Source organism: Danio rerio, chromosome 18, assembly GCF_052040795.2.
Source record: "Danio rerio strain M-AB ecotype USA chromosome 18, GRCz13ab, whole genome shotgun sequence".
In the NCBI taxonomy this organism is placed as follows: domain Eukaryota; kingdom Metazoa; phylum Chordata; class Actinopteri; order Cypriniformes; family Danionidae; genus Danio; species Danio rerio.
Genome location: NC_141038.1, coordinates 16,388,763 through 16,414,557, shown reverse-complemented (window position 1 = coordinate 16,414,557; position 25,795 = coordinate 16,388,763). Strand labels below are relative to the sequence as shown.

Here is a 25,795-nt window from a genome sequence, read left to right as displayed (position 1 = left end):
GATTTCAACAGCGCTGGGTGAAGCTTGGCACAGGGCAGAATCATGACATTTGTAATCGTTTAAACGCTAGCATTAGGTGTATACATGCATTCAATGTTCTGCAAATAGAGGGCGGCAGTCCGTTACAGTAATTGCTGGCTGTCCAGAAAGGTGATACGCTTGGCTTTCACCTTGTAAGAAGGCAAAACAAGTGGCCAGCCAAGATTCTCACCTGTTATCGTTCAGCAGGGAGACCTGTTGAATCTGCCGTTGTACACCCGAAAATGTGTTCAGAAAACTATTTGAAGAATTTTGGTTTTCAAATCACATGTAATCAAAATTAAACCTATTCCAGCCTGTTTGAGTTTCTTTTATATTTTAAACAAAAAGATTAAAAAAAAAAAAAAAAAACTGGTAACCATTGACTTCCATAGTACTTTTATGGAAGTTCTTCCCTCACAACAGATCTTCTCTCACAACCAATAACACAGCAATTCTCATCCATGCATTAATTACTTCATGTCTTGACTACTGTAATGCTTTTCTCACTGGGCTTTCTTCTAAACCTCTCCATAAACTTAAACTGGTTCAGAATTATGCAGCTCTTTTCATTTCTAGGACTCCATCTCACAAGCATGTCAAACCCCTTCTCTATCAGCTTCACTGGCTTCCGGTAAAGTATCGCATTAACTTTAAAATATTACTCCTTGACCTTCAAGGCACTTCACAATCTTGCTCCTCAATATCTCATTGAACTTCTCCATATTTATACCCCTTCTCGGACTTTGATCAGCCAACTCTTTCTTCCTGGTCCCACCTCACACTCGATTAAGCACAATGGGAGACAGATCTTTTCGCTCTATGGCTCCTCCGCTATAGAACTCCTTTCCAATAGACCTAAGGAGCAGTGATAGTCTTCACATTTTTAAATCTCGTCTTTAAATGGATCTTTTTAAGCAGGCCTTAATATGACTAGCATTTATTATATTATTTTATACTTTGGTGTGTTTGTACTTCAGCTCCTTTCATGTATTTGAGTTTTTTTGTTTATTTGTTTTGGTATATCTGTTGAGGCTTGTTGTTAGGTAACCTTGGGTGTCCAGCATGGTGCCATTTATAAATCAAATGAATTAATATTAGGGCGAAACAGTGGCGCAGTAGGTAGTGCTGTCGCCTCACAGCAAGAAGGTCACTGGGTCGCTGGTTCGAGCCTCGGCTCAGTTGGCGTTTCTGTGTGGAGTTTGCATGTTCTCCCTGCGTTGGAGTGGGTTTCCTCCGGGTGCTCCGGTATCCCCCACAGTCCAAAGACATGCGGTACAGGTGAATTGGGTAGGCTAAATTGTCCGTAGTGTCTGGGTGTTTCCCAGAGGTGAGTTGCAGCTGGAAGGGCATCCGCTGTGTGAAACATATGCTGTTTAAGTTGGCGATTCATTCCGCTGTGGCGACCCCGGATTAATTAAGGTAATAAGCCGAAAAGACAATGAATGAAAAAATTAATATTTACTTTCGGCCCACAGCCCTCAATCAAGATTGGTTTTTAGCCCTTCATAAGAAAAATGTTTGGGCACCCCTTCTCTAGTGGTTATAGCCCATGGAGTCCCTATAAGTGTTCCTACCTCACATCACGGAATGACGGTTCATAGGTTGGTACAAACAGAGGGGTCAGAATATGTTCTACTTGGCAGAGATTTATATCAAATGGATCCACTCAGAACCTGTGACCTTGGCATTGGTAGCTCCATACAATATAAATGCAAAAGTTTAGCTATAACTGCTGCTTTTCTCCCAGCTGTGCATCAATTTTTCATGTTGTTTATATTTGTCTGTGCAGGAATCCTCAATTTGCCAGACAGTTTGAGCCTGCACAGGAACCAGCAGTGCTCAAGTAAAGCTGGAGACGCCTACAGTCAGTCCGAGCAGCGCACTATTGAGCAATCCCTACTGGCCACACGTGTGGGGAGCATCGCAGAGCTCAGTGAGTAACCCCGACTTCTGGCTTTCAACTTAAATTTACGCTCTTCTGCACAACATAAAGTTCCTTCTTCAAAAAAAGCAGAAGCTGCCACCATTTGTTGAACACACACCTGCGTTAAGAGTTTTTTTTCAATGATCTACAGCTCTGTTTGATTTGCATGTACAGTACATTTTCACAGTACTCAGGAAACATCTGCATGCTGGCTCAGAGTATTTAAAGATAAAAATTTTGATGCAAATTCATTTCGTTTGAAGTGTTTGCCCTAGGTTGCAGTCATTTCACACCAGAGTGGTGTGTATTTACTAGTAGGAATCCATCTGCTCAAGAGTCAGGTCTTTTCCTCTCTCTCTCTCTATCACCTCAAACAAGCTCTTAACATCCCATACCGTACAATCCACTCTCATACAAGTGCCATACAATGCATTTGATCTTCTCATGAATTTAATGCACTGCTTTAGAAGGCATATCTGCTTTTAAAAGGATCGCTGTTATCAGTAACAAAGTTCTTAAACAGAGCAATTAGGTAGATGACATGCAGAATTATTCAGTGTCCATTTGAATCTAGTTATACAATACTACACAATGTAAAATAAAAGGCAATACTAGACTAGAAATGGTGTTGTACTCAAACACAGAGCAATAAATGATAAAATTTATAGTATTTTAATTGGTATTTGAGCATGTGTGCATGTGATACAGCTTTTACTATAATTTTTACAGCATTTTGTGTGTCCTTTATAGTGTAGCAAAGATAATGACTATCATAATATTTCACTGAATGGTATTTATTTACCAAAAAAAAAAAAATTGTCAGCATATTTAGAACAAGGATATAATTACTTTAGACTATATTTAAAACAATTAGGTTTTGCCCAATTTTCCGCAATACATTTACATTTTTTAAATATCCTTAAAAATTGTATTATCACTCATTCTTTTATATATTTCAATCACATTGTTAATACTTATTAACATAAATATACTGTATATGTTCTGCCATCTGGTATCTGATTAGGAAGGAATTTGAAGCATTATTATAGTTCTATGTAAACAAAATAACCTTGAATTGAATTTAAAAAGGGCACCAAATGGGACATCTTTATATTATAATATATGATATAAAATGATTGAATGTTTTGAATGTAATAGATGATTTTTTTCAAATAGTTTTAATAATACTTTTTAAAAAGATGACATTTAAATATTAAAGAGCCCCTATTATGCATTGTAAAACGTCAAATTGTGGTTTTAAGGGTCTCCAACAACAGTCTGATATGCATGCAAGGTGAAAAAACATCATTCATCAACTTTCATTGTTTTATAATATGCATTTATTTTACCTAATTATCACAACAACAACCATATTTGTTCCCAAACCCCTTCTTAGCGCGATGCTTATTTGTGCTGATTGGTCCGATGACCCAGTCTGTTGCGATTTGTCGACTGCATTCAGTGTGAGATATGCCCAGCATGGCTTATCAACAATTTTGAAGTAATCAAAGTGCAGAGTGTACGTGTGAGCCCAATGCAGGAGTGCATTACAGCAATGCAGTTTAAAACAAGCATATTGCTCTATTCTTAACCATAAGTAAAAACAGTGACACACATTCAGTATTAATCAACACAGTGGCAAAAGCTGAACTATTTTGAAACTTGACGTGTGTAGAAACAGCTGACGGTGGCCATAGCAACGACAAAACGGCAGTGGAATGCGAGCTCACAAATGCATTTAAATCCGTAAACAAAGCGGCATGCAGCACACTTTCAAAGTGGTTTTAAATGTGATATGAGTATATAGAGTTAACTAGATACAGTACCAACTGCGTGGTGCCGTTACAAGTAACAAAACTAAATTAAATACATAATTTGCAAGCTAGAGAAAACAAGGAGGCAACCATTTTAATCAGACTTAAGTTACATACACTTGTGAAATAGAGGAAGAAACTGATCCATGTACTGTAAAGTTCCTGTCAAGCTCTGACAAAAATCGATAGTCTTTTCTGATCCTTCCTTTAACAAACAGCTGACGAATCCCCCATTGTAAGCGTGTAGATTGCTGAAGCACTCGTCAGAAAAATGATGGAAACACAGCACAAGGCTGGGGCTATAATGCTGAGGTATTTTTGCAAAAATAAACCTCAACCACTGACTGTACACAGCCTTATCTTTAAATAGGGAAAATAATTTTCCCTCACATTTCAGAGCACAGCATCTTCGAGACCTGATTCAACCAGGATCTGCTACAGTGTTTGTCTTCTTTTTCTTAGTTTCTACAGAGTTTGTGGGTGGGGCTGGGTGTTTCAGTTTTCCCGGGTGTGCGCAACAAATGAACAGGGCTTGAGTTTTCTATCAACGTCACGCCGACACAGCTAAAGATTTGTTACCCCGATGATTCATTTGAACCACTCTGAGTTGAGTCTTTTATAGATGAATCAATAGTTTTAAACACGGCACACTTTCAGATTTAAGCCTTTGCTGGATATTTCACTTCACTTAGAGCTGTGTTACACAGAGCATGGAAGATTATTCTCAAAAACCCATAATAGGATCTCTTTAATTTTTTTTTCTGTCAGTGTCCACATGACCTTTGATGATTTTCTATAATTTTTTATTTTAATGAATTTTAAATTCTTATCAGTCTTACATATATTTAAATACAGATTTGTAATGTTTATTTTTTCTTGCATACATTTAGCTAGTAATAGTCACCATGATGCACAGCTGATTGAAAACAAGATGCTAGGCAATGGCGGAATTTAATTTTTGCATGAGCCAAAATTGTAGTCTTGCTTGAAACTTTACCACTATTCTTTTGCTGCCTTGCAAGCACTTACTTCAAGAAAAGCAAATCTAATTACGTGTAAATCTCTATTACTTAGAAGTCTGGTCATGTAATTCAGTATATTTTACAACAGAGAGCTTGTTCTATTCTGGAGAACATTGATTTTAAATGCAATACTATATGTGCTGCAGTACAGACCTTGAGATAGAAAGCTGCATAGTCCCAATGTCTGCCTTATATGAACTCGGCCACAACAAACATAAAGACTCACATCAAATGTGAAGCTTGGTCCTGGTTAATATCTGAAAAGTAAATGGAAAAAATGTCTCTAGCCAGCAGATATGCATATGCACAACCTATTGCTGTCTTTTCCTTTAAAGAGAGCATATAGAATTATGCCCATTCATAAGATAAAATATACATCTATGGTGTCCTCAGAAATAGACTGAAATACCCCCAAACTGATAATTTATTAGAACTTGTCAAATTTACCCCTACTTAGGTGTGAGCAAACACTCTCTGCTTTTGTGTGTCCCTTTAAATGCAAATGAGCTGCTGTTTCTAGAAGAGGTGGAGCCCATCGGACTGACTGATTAAACCCTGTGAGAGAAAATTAGGCACGGGATATCATTAATATGCTTGCCCCAGTTAGCCTTTAATTGGCCACAATGCTTTTTATCGAGATTACAATAATGTTCTGTTATTTTTATGTATATCTAAGCTTGTATTAAATGTAGTATGTAGGACTCTTATTTTGAAAACGGGAGATCCAGGGAGACTAAAAAAGGAGAAGTTTTGTGAGACAGGTACCCATGCATGACTAATGTGAGATATTTGGATTATTATAGATGTCTTTAGCATCACCCCGAAGAGGCAGAGCTGAACTGTATCTTTTGTTAGTTTAACATGTATATTGTAAAATCTACCACATATTGGTAATGAGGCAACAAACACATCAAAACTGCTGTATATAAGTGTTTATAAAACAATTCTGTATGGTTCTTGAATCTGATTGGCTGATAGCTGTGTGATATTTTGCAACAACAGCACTCTTACAACCATTCACCCTTGTGTGTTACTCTGTCCACATGACAAGCAGAGAAATAAACTCACTTAAGTTTGACCAATATCGCAGCTGTTGGACAACATAATAAACTTTTTAGGCTTTTAGGCGAGAATGTAGTTGTTTAAATTGCAACTATGCAATTTATTCATACAGATAGTGTCAATTTTTTAAACAATTATAATTTGGGATATTCAGCACATCGGCAGCCATCAGCATGCAGAGCAAAGAAATTGACGGTTGACCGCGACAAAATGGCAACAGAGACTGCATAATAAGTCTTTAGGGGAGAAAATATCAACATTTTCTCAGCTTAAATTTCAAACTACAGCTGATCAAATCATTATAAAACAGTTTAGTGACATTCTCAGTTGATCTCTCTTTTTTGTAGTGCTGTATTTATCCCATATTAGTTTGGTAGAGTTTGCTTTGCTTTGGCTTTTTAGGTGTTAATTATTGTGATATACCGATTGCAATAGAGAAATACTGTACTGTGAATTTTCTGTGGACGGATGGCTTTTCATGCCATTCAGCCTTATAATCTTAAAGCAAAATCACCTGTTTTGTTCAATAGTATCTGGATACAGCCTTGATGATGCAAGCTAAGACTGCATATCTCAGTGATGCAATGTCACTGTTAGGGGTAGGGTTAGTGGTGAGATTAGTTGAGTGCATTAAAAAGCTTTGGATGAAGTTCAGATTGCACTGCTCCAGGTCTGCAAGAGAATAGGGTATATGACGAAGCATGCTAATAGGACTTTTAGTTTGCCAGTAACCTGGGTTAAGCGCTTCCGGTAAACTGTATGCCAATGCAAAGATTGCCACGTTTAAGGTCTGTTTTCTTTAAAAATTAGCGATCTCCACTGTCTGACTGATATACGATATAAAGTGGGTCTCAGATTGTACAGAAGCACTGCATTAAATTACGTTTTTCCTCACCATGTCTTTATAATATGAGCATTTATTTTACCCCAGTATATTCAATGGAGCTTCTGCGCTAGCCTGCCGATTCTGACGGGCGCATGTGAGTAAAAGGCATTTTGTCTCGTTTTACGCTTAAGCAACTAAATGAATGCCAAAGTTTATTTAAATGTTTGTATTTCAATTACATTACAACATCGATGCTGAAAAAGTAACCGTAAAAAATGGGGAAAAAAATCACAATAAAAGGTCACCAGAAGTTTATCAGTATGGGAACAACACTAGTTTAGCATATACCCTATTGTTCAAATACTAGTTCTAAAGAGATGTTGCAAGGGTTTCTGCTGTTCTGACGGTCAGCTGCAGATGTAAATGAATAGAGGAAGAAAGTGGTTCCTCATACAAAAGTGTTGTTGAAACTCTCTGTGTTTGATTTTCTCTTTTAAACACACACGATTATGCCTTCGAACTGTTGTATAAATGCAATATGACACTCGTAGCAGTGTGATATGGCTGTATATTAGGGATGTAACGGTATTGTAAATACCATCATACCGCAATATTATTTTTTTTCGATATTACCGTAGTCGCATGACTCGGTAAAACTATAGTTCTTCTGAGAAAATTTGCTCAGGCGAATGAAGCGAACGGGAGGTACCGGAAACTACAATTCCCATCAGCCCAGGCTTGGCCATAATCCCTTGCGGTCTGTTGTCGCTACAGATCCAGTAATGCGGAAATGGAGTGTGCTGCTAGAAGCGGGGATCAAAAAGAGCTGGAAAACCCTAAAGCGGGTACTGAATAGTGGTGTTGTCGCGCGAGTTCTTATCAGCTGTGTTGTCGCGCGCGTACTGAATAGCGGTGTTGTCGCGCGAGTTCTTATCAGCTGTGTTGTCGCGCGCGTACTGTAAAGCGGGGATGGAGGGTATGTCGCGTCGGGGGGGCACTTTTGATCATTTTGGAAGGGAACTTTCTATCCAAGACTAAAAAGGGCATGTGCACTGCACAGGTTGAGCACTGTGTGTGCACGTGCCTGCAAGTTGGGGAATACGACTAATAATCAGTCATGGGGACTGCAGAAACAGCACACTGTTCAGATTGATGCAGACATGAGATCTCTATCTCACTCATGGTTTGTCCTCTCAAGTGGGGGAAAGACAATGCTCAATACAAACTGCTGTCAACCTGGGCCAAGTCATATCTCTCTTGTCCCAGAAACCTCAGTCCCAAAAGAGAGGGTTTTTTTTCTGTTGCGGGGGACATTGTAAATGCCCAGAGATACCAGCTTTTACCAGATTATATTTATATGATAATTTTCCTTTAAAGCCATCTCTATCTAAGTGAGTGAGTGATTAAATGTTGAATGTGATGAGTTTTCAACAATACTAAATTGAAACTTAATTTTTTTTACATGGTTTAATATTTTTTTGTTATTAAAATTGAAGTTCCTGTTTCAAAGCTTACAGAAAGATGACTAATTTGTATGTCATTGACACTTTTGGCACTTTTTTGGAGTATTTTCATAAGTTTTGTTTTTTCCTGTAAATGATTCAATAAATACCGTACCGTGACATTCATACCGAGGTATTACTGTACCGTGAAATTCTGATACAGTTACATCCCTACTGTATATTGTCACCGGTGGGGCACTAAGGCACTCAGCCTGCAGCCTCTAGCCAACGCACCCCTCCCACCACTCGTCACCTTAGAATTATAAGGTTCTATCTGACATTTTTGTCTAAATTGAGTTGACAGAATATTTACATATTTTGAGAATATTGACATATTACATGACAACTTATTTACATTATGGGATGTTTTTTTTATTATTTAACATTTTAAGACTTTTTATTTAAAAAACAAATGTTACACAAACTGTTTGCTATGGAATGCAAAAACTTTAAAGCTCATTATCTCAAAATCATTCAGAATGCAGATTATAATTCCAAGGTAACGCAGTGCTGATATACAGCCACATCACACTGCTAATCTTGTGATAATGCTCATTTAATGCACATTTATGCATTGTGGCATATCACTCAGCTCTTACTAGGATATTTCTTACTGTGGTTTACTCAATTTTGTAAAATATTTTTTTACTGCTGATTACAAAGCTGGCTTTACGGCCAAAATGTGCATGTAAATCGCTTTCAATTAACTGGGGAGTCTGTAGAGACTCTAATGTTTATCCAGCAACTTTTTGTAATGTTTTTTTGGTGCCAACATTGTAAATATAAAGCTGCTACAATTAGTAAACAGCAATAGAGAGCTGCTGCAGTGGAGCTGTGGGTGGAAGCATGCAGATTGAGAAGTGCAAATATATAATAAGTTGCCCACCTTCCTTTTTAGAGAAGCAAAATCTGAACTAAGTCTTGTCATTTTCTCAAGTTTTTTGGGTTTGTAGATGATCTTACCTGATCATATCACTCAAACGGGTGGCATGGTGGCCTCACAGCAGGAAGGTTGCTGGTTCGAGTCCTGGCTGGGCCAGTTGGCATTTCTGTGTGGAGTTTGCATGTTCTTCCTGTGTTGGTTTGGGATTCATCTGGGTGTTTCGGTTTCCCCCACAGTCCAAAGACGTGTGCTATAGGTGAATTAAATCAAGTGAATTGTTCATAGTGTGTGTGTTTGGATGAGTGTATGGGTGTTTCCCAATATTGGGTTGCGGCTGAAAGGGCATTTGTTGCGTAAAACATATGCTGAAATAGTTGGCGGTTCATTCCGCTGTGTGAACTCTGAAATAGAGACTAAGTCAAAGGAAAATTAATGAATGAATATCACTTAAACAATAACAATAATAATCTGATTTTCATGACACCAGTCATTGATGCTGAATATGTCCCATTGCAAGCCCATAGAAACAGATATGCACAAAATGCCTCTGTTTGTTCCTTTAAAAATGCCTGTGCTCTTCAAAACTTAAATATCAAATCTCCATTAGTACTTTCTTTTATAGACACAGTATCCATGGAGATTTCCACAAAATGCTTAGTCTATTTCCAGCTCTCCTCTTCTGTGTCTCTGTCTCTGTTTCTCATGGATGTCCCCAGTGACCCTGCAGGGGAAGTTGAGGGTGTTTGAACCCTTACTAGGGACACTGGTCGTCCCCTGCTCTACACATTCAGCATGCGCCTACAGCAAGGGCAGGAACAACAACTGTCACATAGAGAGTCTCTCTGCATTTGGACAGTCACAACAGCGCACTCGCACTCAAAGGCCACAGTTTATTTTAGGAGAAGGCTGAACTTGCAGAATGGGGATCTAATTATGCAGCTTTTCTTTTTATAATGATATAAGTCAGTTTGTGTTTGTGAAGCTGATTTTTGTTACAGTGTTTGGCTGAGCAGAAAGCTTTAAAATAGGAGGAACTTACTGTGAAGAAGAGCCTAAGTGTTAAGAAGAAGCTGAGACTGTTTCATAACGTAGGTTACATAATGAATTTGAAAACTTTTTTTGTGGATTTTACAAAATGCACCGATAAAATTGGATTGTAAGGACTAGAATTTATTTGGAAGATAATATTGTTTTTGTATATTTGGCTATATTGTTTACAAAATACTGTTGTACTGTTTCAACCTCAAACTTCATATTAAATGTATTACTTTAACATTATCTACCTGCCAATCTTTGATTTTTACAAGTATTTGTGATTTTAAATTGTATGCCACATTCTCTCTGTTTTAACCCTGTTATGTTTTAAGAATAATGATAATCAACCGTTGAATTATTAGACAACAATGCGTTGCTATATTTAGTTTTTCTGTGATGAATACTGAAAGGAAACAGGATAAAAAAATAAATAAAACTGAATATACAGTATATACTCACTGGCCACTTTATTAGGTACGCCTTACTAGTCCATATTGACATGATAGCATCACGCAGTTGCTGCAGATTTGTCAGCTGCACATCCATGATGTGAATCTCCCGTTCCACCACATCCCAAAGGTGCTCAATTGGATTTAGATCTGGGGACTGTGGAGGCCATTTGAGTACAGTGGACTCATTATCATGTTCAAGAAACCAGTCTGAGAGGATTCACGCTTTATGACATGGTGTGTTATCCTGCTAAAAGTAGCCATCAGAAGATGGGTACACTGTGGTCGTAAAAAGATGGACATGGCCAGCAATAATACTCAGGTAGACTGTGGCATTGACACTATGCTCAATTGATACTAATGGGCACAAAAATATCCCCCACCCCATAGAGATGGTTGTGCGTGAAAATCTCAGTAGATTAGCAGTTTCTGAATACTCAGGCCAGCCTGTCTGGTACCAACAATCATGCCAATTTCAAAGTCTCTTAAATCACCTTTCTTCCCCATTTTGATGCTCGGTTCAAACTGCAGCAAATCATCTTGACCATGTCAACATGCCTAAATGCATTGAGTTGCTGCCATGTGATTGGCTGATTAGAAGTGTGCGTTAACAAGCAGTTTGACAAGTGTACTTAAAAAAGTGGCCGCTCAGTGTGTGTATGCCTAATTTTAACATTTTTGATCATACAAGAAATAGTTAATAATGAACCATTGAATCTCATTGAAAATAATGAACATAAAACAAATTTGTAATAAATAATAAGATAAAACAATACCACAGTTTACATATTAATTTCTTTATTTTACAATCTGAGACTGCTATTCATTTGATCAAACTGCAGTGTGCATAGTTTCACAGCCACTCTCAACCACATTATATTATGATGGAATTCAAATCTGTATGTTATTAAATGGAAATATAAATGATTCAGACTCTCATAATCACAGTATGTGTGAAGCACATCTGACCTTTAGTGATGATCCTCTGACAGCAATATATGTGCAGAGGGGAAATCTGAAATCTACTATTCCATACGGTAATTGTACTTTAATGTAATTACACTCATAAAATGCCCTAACATCAGAGCTGCCGGAGATTAAATCTCCCTATTACAGAAATAGGTTTTATGTGTCATTCATTTCTCCCTGTAGATCCAATTGGGTCAAAAGAGCAATGCATTAGAAGATCTTTACCTCTTTCAATTTTATCGCTCCCTTGAGGTGAATCTTTCACTTAATTATTCGCTTCCAGGATTTGACTGGAGAACACATTTTCAGGCAAATTTGTATTTTGTGTTTTTTTAAATATTGTTATAAATAAATGTAATAATTAATAATTATTCTTGTTTTTCATAATAATGTTATATGTATTCAGTTTATTTCAGATTTAGTTTTTTTCACAAATTTCATTAACGTTTAATTTTGACAATTGTGCGCAAAATGGAAATTAATAAAAAATATATATATTTTCAGGGTGCACAAACTGCAGATTATATTAACATAATAACATCAAAATTATGAAAATCATCTATATCTGAATCAGCCACGAGAAGGACTCAGTATTAGTATTGGTATTATTGGTTATCGGTTACAGTTTTTCATATTGCGTATCCCTAATGTGTATATATATATATATATATATATATATATATATATATATATATATATATATATATATACAAATAAAGATCTTATATGACATATTTTATAAAATGAAATGATTGGAATCAGCCACGAGAAGGACTCGTATCAATATTGGTATTATCGGTTATTGGTTAAAATTTTTCATATTACGCATTCTTAATGTATATATTTATATACAAATAAAGATCTTATATGACATATTTTATAAAATAAAATGATCGCAATCGGCCACGAGAAGGACTCGGTTCAATATTGGTATTATCGGTTATTGGTTACAATTTTTCATATTACGCATTCTTAATATATATATATATATATATATATATATATATATATATATATATATATATATATATATATATATATATATATATATATATATATATATATATATATATATATATATATATATACAAAGAAAGATCTTATATGACATATTATATAAAATGACTTGTATCGGTATTATCGGTTATCAGTTACAATTTTTTGCATTGCGCATCCCTAATGTATATATTTATATATGAATAAAGATCTTATGTGACATATTTTATAAAATGACTCATATTGGTATCTGTATTATCGGTTAAATCGGTTACAATTTTTCATATTACACATTCCTAATGTATATATTTATATACAAAGAAAGATCTTATATGACAAATTGTATAAAATTACTCATATCGGTATTGTCGGTTATCAGTTACAAATTTTCATATTGTGCATCTATAATGTGTATAATTATATGCAAATAAAGATCCTTTATGACATTTTATAAAAGGACTCACATTGGTATCAGTATTATCGGTTATCGGTTACAATTTTTCATATTGCACAACCCTAATGTATATATTTATATGCAAATTAAAATATCTTATGCCATGTTAGATAAAAATGTGTCATATCATTACTTGCTGTATAAAAAAAGATAAGAAGTGGGTATTTAAATTTAGCTGAGCTAATAAGCCAAATCAAGTTTATTAACTAAGCCACACGTACACTTTAGAGAAAGTAAGCTCTATTGCACTTTATGGCCTTTCTCCTGCATACTACATTTATTTGTGTAATGGCTTGTTTGATATAAATAAGAGAAGTTTTCTACTTTCAGCATTTCTGTGTGCGCAAGAGCTTTACCTCAGGCTGTGGCAGTTATTTAGCCATTAACAGCTAATTGAGAAATGTACATTTGCGGATGGTTGTTTTCGCATTAGTCTTAAAACAGCCCTGAAGCAGAATCGACTCTTGTGCAGAATAAATAGTCATTTAAGTTTCTGAATGTGATCTACATCCAGTCTTTTCCCCCTTTTTTTAAAGCCAAAGATCTTTATGGCTTTATTGCCATCAGTGAGTGTTTCCATGCTGCTTATAACATTTTTTTCCCTCTCGTTTTCCTGAAAGTCCCGGTTTCCTCCCAAAGCTCTGCTAATGCATGTATTCCCTGGTGCTCCATCAAACGCTCATTACTTTTCATTGCTTCATTGCTCTGCGGCACCGCTGGAGCCCATCGACTGGCTCTTAATTGTTGATCTACACTTTTCTTACAGGAGAACTGAGTTTTCTGTTGTATGAATTGCTGCAATCTTGGTGGCTGCTGGGATTTATGTTGCTCTGGGTTGTCTGGAGAAATTCAAATGCATTATAGAGGTGACCCAGAGCAAGTGGTGGGGAAATTTTTAAAAGTAACAAACAAGAATTATTGTTCATCCATTCCTTCATGTAAACACAGATTACATTATATAATGCAAAAAAAGTTCACTCAAATTAAAACTGCAAAGCTTTTTTGCGTTAACTCAACGTTTAACTCCAGTACTGCAGAGACAAATTTAAAGAGCACCTATGATGAAAATCGACTTTTGTTTGGACAGAGCTGTGTGTAGGTATAGTGTGTCCACTGTCATATTGGAGTGATGGAAACACAAAAAGTCTATTTTTTTTAAATCCTTGATGTTAAAATAGGACCCAAATCCCAGTGATTTTGAGGCCCACTGCAAGGTGATGGAGTGGGGTTTTTACCACCCACAGAATTGATTGAGAGGCACCATGTTTCTATGATAACATGTTTACACATGTCCACAGATTTCTTTTGCAAATAAACTGGGATTAAAATATTTGTTACAACTCTCTGTGATTTTTTTACAAATTTTATAAGTTTAAAACGTGTTTTAAAACAGAGCATGTTTGTAGTAAAGACAGTAAAATCTCTATGTAATTCTTAACCGCTATAATCACCACGGCTGCATGGTGTCAGTAAACACTAATGTGTGTGTGTGTGTGTGTGTGTGTGTGTGTGTGTGTGTGTGTGTGTGTACTGCAAACAGAATTTGTGTGAGACTCGTCGTTTCAGAAAATAAACTTCACCACAAATACATAAAATAAACTTACTTGGTATTTTTGACTAATGATCTGTATTTCAGCTTCATCTGAGTCTGTCTCTGTCACTGACTGCTGTTTATCTGATATAACGCATGATGAGAAGCAGACATGCACGTGGAAACGGTGGGCGGGGAGAAGCAGCTCATTTGCATTTAAAGCCATAGGCTACAAAAACACCTACAATGTATTCAGACAGCAAAATAAGCAGATTCTGGAGGCTATAATAAATAATCTGATGAGTGTTTTGAACTGAACCTTACAAACACATTCTGGGGACACTAAATGCTTATCTTACATCTTGTAAAAGGGGAAAAATAGGTGCAGTAAAAAGCAGTTACCTTACTTTAAAAAGTGAGTACAGTAAACCCAACTTTTAATTATGCAAATGTGTTGTTTACATAAGTTAATGCAATGGGCTAACCCACTTTTTTGAGTAAGGCCAACTAATCAACATTTTTTATATTACAGTAGGAATGTTTGTATTTGTTTATTTGTATAAGTAATGCTTATTTGAGAACACTTGTGGCGCTTTTGAGTTGGGATAGAGGTTGGGTTATGAACAGGTTTGGTGGTATGGGTAGGTTTAAGGGTGGGTTAAGGTGTAAGGGATGGTCAACAGTGTATTTACAAATGTATTTACAAAAGTTAATTACAGATGTAATTACATACTTGTATTTAATTAAGCAAAAGGTCAGAAATGAGTTATTAAAATTATCATGTTTAAAAATGTGTCGGAAAAAATGTTTTATGCAAAATGTTAAATGTATTTGGGAAATAATTTTTAAATAATTACAATTTATATGTTATATACTCCAAAATATAATTAGTCCATATGTATTTTTTTTAAATACAGTGATATTAAATATTGCTCTATATCTTTTATAATTTTAAATATAATAATAATTAATTTTTCTGTAATGAAATATAATCTATTCCCAGTACTCGGTTGCAGCTGGAAGGGCATCTGCTGCATAAAGCATATACCTGAATAGTTAACGATTCATTCTGCTGTGGTGACCCCTGATAAATAAAGGACTAAGCTGAAGGAAAATGAATGAATGTAAAAAATATGATCCAATAAAATGGAATTATTACAATTATAATTATTACTAACAAATCCTTATTAATTTTGTGTGTTCTTTACTTTTGATTTAGGTTTTTTTTTTTCTTGTTTGATGTTACAGTCATGATGTGCACTTTTAAAATAAAACACTTAATCCAGCTAATCCCATATTGACTGTTAAAAGAAGAAGAAAAAAATCAGTTCTCTTACGTAAAGCCGTGTCAAGCACCTGCCTCTTTCATGGCCTTTCTTTGGTAATTTATGTGGTGGTTCAGGGAGGACAGTCTATCGATTGTGCTCAGTTTTCACAGTAAAACACCATTCTGCTTCCTCCACTCTCCATGTCTGCCGATGAAGGGCACCTTCTCTGCTGTTACAGATGAGAGGATCATATTTAACCTGAGACACTCGAGCAAACAGAAAATCTGACAAAAACGATTAAAGTCTACAGTAAATGCTGATGATCGGCTATACTGGTTCAATCTTATGAAATATGGGTGTATCTTATTAAAGGGTTACAGTAGTTCACCCAAAAATGTAAATTCTGTCAATTCAAACCCCAGAGGCATTTGTTTATCTTCAAAACACAAAATTAAGATATTTTAGGTGAAATCTGAGAGCTCCCTTTATCCTCCATAGACAGCAAAGGCTCATTTAGGGTGCTTTCACATCTGTAGTTTAGTTCATTTGGTCCGGACCAAGGGCAATAAATGATACATTGTTGCATTTTTTTCAAAATCTACATCTCTCATTGGCCAGATGTTGTCGAACATAGTTCCTAAACAGCTGTTCGATTGGTCAGAATTCACGTGCGGGAAAATGCCAATGAACTCCCGCAAGTAAACAAACCGGCAGACACAAAATGTCGCTTTTTACTATGGAATCCCTGCTTTAGACAAACCATACATTTCAATGTTTTAATGCATCACACGTCACATCAGGAGGAGGCGTAAATTAATTTAGCTAAACTGCAACATGGTCATCTTGCGGAAATATTACCAACGATCCATCAGGTAATGTTTTTCCCTCTCTCTCTCTCTGTTGGTAAAGCGCTATCAACAAATATTTTTCCTCCATATCCCATAATGCACATAATGCAACTTTCCTGTCACTCATTTTATTTTTCATTGGGCTAATGAATAATGTGTAGCACAGACTTAATATTGGAAAAGATTTGTTTCAGTTCTTTCCCCAAACTGCAAGTTAAACCCACGTTTTGAAATGCAGTTGGTTCAAAAACGTGTAAGGATGATGACTTTTACTGGGGCTGTGTTTGTTTAGCGGGTTAATCTTGAGCATATCTCTCAGCCAGTTCCTCTGACTTGAGGAAATGTCACACACTATCATGAATAAGAGATGAGTGTCGGTCACAGTAGGGCCTCGTGCGGCCTCCAGCTACCTCTCCTCTGCTCTTCTGACTGCTAACGCTCTGTGTTTCTGTGCTGTCAGGTGTATTCTTCATATACGCTTTATTGTTTTGTATGTGGATGCGCCGTATAGCTCTGGAGAATGTATTCTGCATAATCCTGTAATTATTCTCTATAATTACAGTGCATATCTTTGCCCTCCGCTGACAGATAGTCCACAAAGCTTCCGCTCAAACTCATCAGTAAGCGCCTTCTTTACAATGGCTCTGTTCTTGTCTGTTCTGTTATTATTTACTCACACTCATGTTGATCCAGGCCTATAATAGGTCAGCTGCTTGTGGACATATAACAAAACAATACAACATCAGACTATACTTAGTTGCTTCCATTTACTGAACAGATAAAAAACTAGGACGTTCCTAGTTAGCGCAATAAAATGTCCTTGTTTTCCAGGGACAGTCCCAGTTTTTGATGAATAAAAGTTTAAAAAAAAACATTCAGTGCAAAAAAGAAATGGCAGCTGTTTACACTAAGTGCAAGGAGCGATTAGAGACTGTTTACACTAAGTATACAGTATTCTGTAGGTAAAAATACTGGAGTAAATGCATTTAGATATAGTTTATATTTAGCAGAAAAGTGGCAGATATTTACACAACAGTATTAAGTGATGTTTTATAAACTAATTTTGAGAGGAGCATGTGATATGATCGATTACAGCTGATCCTTATCGCTAATCATTAGCTAGCCTATATATCAGATCATTCTAAAACTACTTTAAATATCCTGCCTAAACTACATTCACTACCTTCGTTTTTGGAAAACCGCCCCTCTAGCCTTCTCTTCTCCCTCCTCTTCATTCAGTGACTGGCGCTGCTGCCTTGCAGCAGAAGGGCCAAAGGTTCAAGTTCTAATTCCTGCGCAGAGTTTGCATGTTCTCCCCGTGTTCACATGGGTTTTCCCCAGGTACCCCGGTTTCCTCCAACAGTCTAAAAACGTGTACATTCACAAATTGTAATAACCAACCCGGGCTCATTGTGGAAACGTAGCCCCGCGGACGTTTCTGCGGACCACGATTTACGTCCCGGGAGGTACGTATTCGAGCGTTTTTTTGTTTTCGCGGATCCGCGAGAGGCCGCTGTGCGCGCTTTCTCGGGAGCGCGCGGCGTTCGCGCCCACGCCGTTCTCACGCGAAAAACCGCCGGATCGGGAAAAAAAAAAAAGCAAAAGCCCTCGTCTTCGATTTCGACCACGTTTTCGGATCCCGCCGCATTCTCGCCCTTATTTTTTGGATTCTGTTTTTCGTCTTACCTGATTTCCGGAACCTGCTGTTCCCCGGACTCGATCCCGGTCGTCGTCCACCGCGGCCGGCTCCTTCTCCGGGGCCTCCGCTCCGCCGACGCAACGCTGTGAGCTAAGCGGACAAACTGATTGCATCGGGAAAGCCCTCCACTCGGAGGCGAGCCGTCGGCCGGCGAGCGCGAAGAGGAGGGGCGGAGCGGCGCCACACCGCCCCACAGCGTTCGCTCGAAAAAAAACAAATGCGGCCTTTACGTACCTCCGGCCACGTAAATCGCGATCTCCAGAAACATCTGCGGGGCTACGTTTCCAGAATGAGCTTGGGTTGGTAATAACAGTCACAAGCACTTAACGGATACACACTGAATTAATCAGAACCACCATTTCAGCTAAAGCATAAACGGGGGCTCTCGAGATATACCTGAATACCTAATTCAATTCGTATCCTTCCTAATGCTCATTGACCAGGCGGCAACCTTGGGCTCATCTATTTCCGAGCTCAGGGTTCTCTCCCGGGACAGCATGCCAAACCTGCTAGTTGAGCATTATCTAAGTGTGAACTCTTGAAGCTTACATTATTAAATGAGGATATTTATTAAACTGATGCTTCCTTTTTGGCACAATAAACACACACGCCTAACACTTTCTTATTAATTATTAAATAAATTTATTCAAGCAATATGTTACCCATGATAAAACCTGATAGAAACGTGCTCGAAAATAAATTCATGCTAGTAACATTGATATTATTCTCGCCATGATAGAAATGTGTTAATACAAGCAAGATTGTAATTCATGTGAACATTACCCTAGTGATGATAAAAACATGCTATAAATGCACTCATTTATGCTAGCAACATTTTAATTTGTGTTAACATTATCCTAACCATGATTGAAACATACTAGCTACATGCTAATGTTAACATCATCCTAACCATGATGTCCAAAATGTACAATAAAAATATTAATGCAAGCTAGCAACATGTTAATTAATGTTAACATTATCCTAACTATGGTAGAAACATACTAGAAATGTGTTAATGTAAAATAGCGTCAGGCTAATTTATGCTAACATTATCTTAACAATGCTTCAAAAATGCTAGAAATGTACTAATTCATGCTAGCAACATGCTAATTCATATTAACAATCTTTAACATGATACATGCTAGAAAAGTGTTAGCCAAATAATGCTTGATGCTAATTCAACATTATCATAGTCGTGATATTACAAAACATGTTACAAATGTATTTATGCTTGCAACATTTAATGTTAACATCATCATAACCATGATAAAAACATGCTAGCAACATTCTAATACATTTTAACAATTTATGTTATCCTAACCATGACAAAAATGGGCAATAAGTGTTAATGTAAGCTATCAACATGCTAATTAATGTTAACATTATGCTGTGGTAGAAACATGCTAGAAGTGGGCTAATTCTTGCTAGCAACATGCTAATTCATATTAAAATAATCTTTGTCATGATATAAACATGCTTGTTTTAATTCATGCTACTAACATTCAAATTCATATCAACATAATCTTTGTCATGATAGAACATGCTAGAAATGTGTTAATTCATGCTAGCAACATGCTAATTCATATTAACATAATCTTTACCATGATAGAAACAAGCTAGAAGTGTGTTAAATAATGCTAACAACATGCTTCATATTAGCATAATCTTTATCATGATAGAAACATGCTAGAAATGTGTTAATTCATGCTAGCAACATGCTAATTCATAATATCTTAATCTTTGTCATGATAAAAAAGTGCTAGAAATGGGTTAAGTCATGCTAGTAACATGCTAATTCATATTACCATAATCTTTACCGTGATAGAAACATGCTAGAAATGTGTTATTTCATGCTTAGCAACATGCTAATTCATATTAACTTAATCTTTGTCATGATAAAATACATGCTAGAAATGTATTAATTCTTGCTAGTAACATGCTAATTCATATTAACACAATCTTTTTTAAGATAAAAAATGCTAGAAATGTTTTAATTCATGCTTGCAACATGCTAATTCATATTAACTATCTGTCATTTTAGAAACATGCTAGAAATGTGTTAACTTATGCTAGCAACATGCTAATTCATATTAACTATCTTTGTCATTGTAGAAACATGCTAGAAATGTGTTAATTTATGCTAGCAACATGCTAATTCATATTACCATAATCTTTACCGTGATAGAAACATGCTAGAAATGTGTTATTTCATGCTTAGCAACATGCTAATTCATATTAACTTAATCTTTGTCATGATAAAATACATGCTAGAAATGTATTAATTCTTGCTAGTAACATGCTAATTCATATTAACACAATCTTTTTTTAAGATAAAAAATGCTAGAAATGTGTTAATTTATGCTAGCAACATGCTAATTCATATTACCATAATCTTTACCGTGATAGAAACATGCTAGAAATGTGTTATTTCATGATAGCAACATGCTATATCATAATAACTTAATCTTTGTCATGATAAAAAAACGTGCTAGAAATGTATTAATTCTTGCTAGTAACATGCTAATTCATATTAACACAATCTTTTTTAAGATGAAAAATGCTTGAAATGTGTTGATTCATGCTTGCAACATGCTAATTCATATTAATCTTTGTCATGGTAGAAACATGCTAGAAATGTGTTAATTCATGCTAGCAACATCCTAATTCATAATGACATAATTTTTTCTGTTCACTTTGTCTTTTGTTTGTCACAAAGTAAAGTCATATCGGTTTGAAACAGCACAAGACTGAGAAATTAATGAAAGTTTCAGTTTAAAGCTAGCCTTGGCAGAGGAAATCAGAAGCACAAAAGTTAAACAAGTCGTTGCTTTCTCTAAGCGAATGCTCATCTCACTCAGACGGCCTTGTTAATTCATCTGGAGTAACAGAGATGTGAAATGAAACACGTGCGAATACTGCAGTTATTTACTGTACTCTGCAGAGCAATAGATGAAGTGTGTATTATTGACTGTGCTGAACACAGTTCAGTTCAGTTCAGCGCATTCAGAAGAATGAGGTCTCATGGACTAAATGAGGCCGTGGATGACCTGAAAGTTTCACATATGAAAGGAAATAGTCATTAGAGTGTGTGAGAGAGTGATTAATGTGCTGTGTAATGAATGCAGAGTTTTGTTTGACCTTGTTTGAAAGAGGTGACGTTATTCAGATTTGGTGCTCAACATCGTCCATCAGATCATCTGCTCTATACAAAGCATCTCATGTGGACGTGTGCAGTGCACAATGATAGAACATATGTGTTTGTGCTGTGGTTTATAAAGTTACTGTATATTACAGTGAATATATTGTGTTAATGCATGTGTTTTTAGCTTATAAACATAGCCAAATAGCCATGTTAGAATAATTTAATTGTATACCAGCACAGATGGGACTGAATGCTCACTGAGGCGAGCATTGGCACAAGTCTGCAGGCCAAGATATTGATATTGATATTGATATTGCGTTTTTACAACAGTTCTACGGCATAAAAATCAAACACGAAAAGTCTAAAAATTCTTTTGTAAGTGGAACTACTTTCCTCTGCCATTCAGTCAAAGCCATTGCTACTTCACTAACGTCACTTTAGAACTAGTATTTGAATGATTCTCTTGCGTAATATCTAAAATGATATCAAAATCTCACACTCAATACACTACAATTACTATGGTATAAATACAGCACTACAACAAAGTACAACAAACTATTTTTAAATAAATAAATGCACTGCAGTTGCAATTTAAACAACTACATTATCAACTAAAAAAGCCTCAAAGTACATTATGTTTTCCAACAGCAGCAATATTTGTCAAACTGTAAATTGTCCTCTGCTTGTTGCTGTATGTGGCAGAGTAATACACAAGGGTGAATGGTGAAGAGATTAGACAAGTGCTGTTATTTGTAGAATATTGCACTGCTATCAACCAATCAGATTCAAGAAACAGACAGAACTGTTGTACGTATAAATATAATACAGTTGAAGTCAGAATTATTAGCCCCCCTGTTTATTTTTCCCCAATTTCTGTGTAATGAAGAAAAAAAAATTTCAGCACATTTCTTAACACAATAGTTTTAATGACTCTTTTGTTTGGCGAACGCGGGGAGAACATGCAAACTCCACACAGAAATGCCAACTGACCCAGCCGAGGCTCGAACCAGTGACCTTCTTGCTGTGAGGTGACAGCACTACCTATTGCGCCACTGTGTCACCAGTAAATAATATTTTATTATTTCTAGACACTTCTGTATAGGTTAAAGTGACATTTAAAGGCTAAACTAGGTTAATTAGGTTAACTAGGCAGGTTAGGGTAATTAGGCAAGTTATTGTATAACAACAGTTTGTTCTGTAGTTTCTGTAAAAAAAAAAAAATTGCTTAAAGGGGCTAATAATTTTTTACCTTAAATGAATTTAAAAAATTTAATAACAGCTTTATTCTAGCTCAAATAAAACAAATAAGACTTTCCCTTGAAGATAAAATATTTTCAGACATACTGTGAACATTTCTTTGCTCTGTTAAACATACTTTGGGAAATGTTTAAAAAAGGAAATAATTTTCAAGGGGGGTTAATAATTATGACTTCAACTGTATATTTATAGTTTTTCTCATTTTTATTAGTTGATTTATTTATAAATGGTATTATATTATGAAAATTATGCTTTAAAATAAATTAATTTGACAAATGTCTCCTTGGCTAAAATGTTCAACAAATAAAGAATTTTACTATTTACTTATTTAGTTTTATGGTTTTTCTTTTGTTAAATTTAACCGCTTTGAATGTCAGTTTTGTCATACAGAGTAATCCAAAATTGTTCCTGTCAGGTATGCTTGTGTCATTATTACACAACCGCTTTGGATAATATCCCGTCTGATGTTCGGCCTGCGAAATTTCATTACTGACAAACATGCCACTGAGGGCCTACAAACAGCTGACTGGCAGACCGAGATTGACGGAGCGGCTAATTTTTTATGCCGTAACATCAATGTGACGACAGTACTGTCCTTCGCCATTTACATCATTCTCAGCAAACCAAAGGTCTCTTGTGCCCTGACAGGTGATTTAGTGTCCAGAGCCATGCATTACCTCCAGCCTCTGAGCATCAAGAACCACAGTAACGGGACGCCGTTGCCCCAGAAGAGCAGCTTGGTCCACTGGGAGCCCGAGGCCTTGTACACGCTCTGCTACTTCATGCACTGCCCTCAGATGGAGTGGGAGAACCCCAACGTGGAGCCCTCCAAAGTCACCCTGCAGAACGAGAGGTGAGGGCGCTTACAAGCGTTTCTGTTAGGGTTTTTTTTTTTCTGAGTGATGCTTCAGGTATGTATGTTAAATATTTTACTGACGTGCTTTAGAATGCACTGCTTTGTTCAATGTGTGATGTAATGTCAACTGAATCATGAAGAGAAAGTGGGATATATTGAGAAGCTCCTCCTCTTTTAAAAAATAGCCAATTCTAATGGGATTTCATACGTTTTGTGGTCTGTTGACTGTGGATACATATGATCCACTCTGTGCTGTCATGTCTCTGGGCTAGAGCTGACTGTGCATGTGTGTGCGCATCTTGTATTTCTGTTATGTGGACCAAATCTTCCCACAAATACAGCAATACCAGTCAATTTTAATCTTATGGGGACAACTTTTGGATCCTTCGATGACTCAAATTAGGCTGCACTATATTGGAAAAATCTGACATTGCGATATTCAATTTTTCTGTCAAATATATTGTGATATAATGCATCTACATGGATACAATTTTACTAAATGATTGATGGCACAGTGGGTAGCTCAATCGCCTCTGCTGGTTTCTTCCGAGTGCTTCAGTTTCCCCCACAGTCCAAAGACATGCGCTATAGGTGAATTGAATAAGCTAAATTGGCCATAGTGTATGTGTGTGAATGCAAGAGTGTATGGGTGTGTCCCAGTGTTGGGTTTAACTGGAAGGGCATCCGCTGCATAAAACAGATGCTGGATAAGTTGGCAGTTCATTCCGCTGTGGCGACTCCAGAAAAGGAAATGAATGAATGAATGAATAGCACTACTTGGAAATGATTTATAGTCAGACTTTATTTTAAGGCTCACGTCCTGCTATCGGTCAACCATTAATAACTTTTGCTTCAATAAAATTCTTATTTGTTCTTTATTAATAGTTTTTAGGGTAGCTTAGTTATTGGGTTAGGTTTTGTAAATGTTGAATTTACGTTGCAAAGTTTTTGATGCATAAATAACTCAATACAATTATTCTTTATTAAACTTCCAGTTGGTAAAATGTCTTGTGCTTGAATACTTAAAAATGAATACTTGTGCCTTAAAAACATGCATGATACAATTTCACTGCATTGTGGTTAAACTCTGCAATAATTCCACAAATCTCATATCTCCTGTTCTGAACTGTGACTCTTGCTCAAATATAATCCCAACTTAACATTGCGTATCTATGCTATGTGACTATTGCGGATGCACACTTTGCGATATTGATACTGAAAGGATATATGATGCAGCCCAAACTCAAATCACACTGAATATTGTATAATGGAAATGTAAAAATACAGATTGTTTTTTTGTGAGGCTTGGGTTTCCGGGTGGAGATAAAAAATAAATAAAATAAAATAAAATAAAATAACATTTTATTTTATTTTATTTTATTTTAATTTCTAAAATAAAATAATATATATATATATATATATATATATATATATATATATATATATATATATATATATATATATATATATATATATATATATATAAAATGAGATAAATAATAAAATAAAATAAAGACTAAGCTGAAAAGAAAATAAATTAATAAATGAAAATAAAATAACTATTAAAATAAATAATACAATATAATAATAAAATAAAATAAATTTAAATAATTAAATATTTTTAAAAATCGAATAAAATAATAAAATAAAATAAAATAACATTGAAAATAAAATATAAAATACGATAAATAAAAAAGACTAAGCTGAAAAGAAAATGAATGAATAAATGAAAATAAAATAAATAATAAAATAAAAGATAATATTATAAAATATAAAATAAAATAAATAATAAAATAAAATAAAGTAAAATAATTAAATAAAATAATAAAGTAAAATAAAATAAAATAAAGGCACTAAGCCAAAAAGAAAATGAATAATTTAATTAAAATGAAATTAAATATAAAATAAAAATTAAATTAAGATAAATAATAAAATAAAATAAAACAGTTTTATATAGTATAGAAATTATTATTTAATTCAATTCATGTTTATTTATATAGCGCTTTTACAGTGTAGATTGTGTCAAAGGATCTTAACGTAATGTTCTAGTAAATTATATTATATTATATTATATTATATTATATTATATTATATTATATTATATTATATTATATTATATTATATTATCATCTTTAGGATAATATATAATAATATATAATATAATATATAATATTATTATCTATGGGAACTCCTCATAAATGCAGCTATGTGAGCTTGTGCCATTAACTGAAGCCAGA

General features: G+C 35.4%; 1 protein-coding gene across 4 annotated transcripts in view; it reads left to right on the top strand.

Moving 5' to 3' along the window:
- The window catches only part of abtb3b (ankyrin repeat and BTB domain containing 3b), a 149,095-nt gene that overhangs the window by 87,817 nt on the left and 35,483 nt on the right, over positions 1–25,795 (top strand). For all 4 annotated transcript variants that reach the window (XR_015514080.1, XR_015514081.1, XM_087291379.1 and 1 more), the window contains 2 exon segments: positions 1,811–1,954; positions 23,351–23,555. Coding sequence is in view for 2 of the 4 variants with exons in the window: in XM_087291379.1 (XP_087147505.1) it covers positions 1,811–1,954; positions 23,351–23,555 (349 nt within the window). In the remaining 2 variants the exon portion in view is untranslated.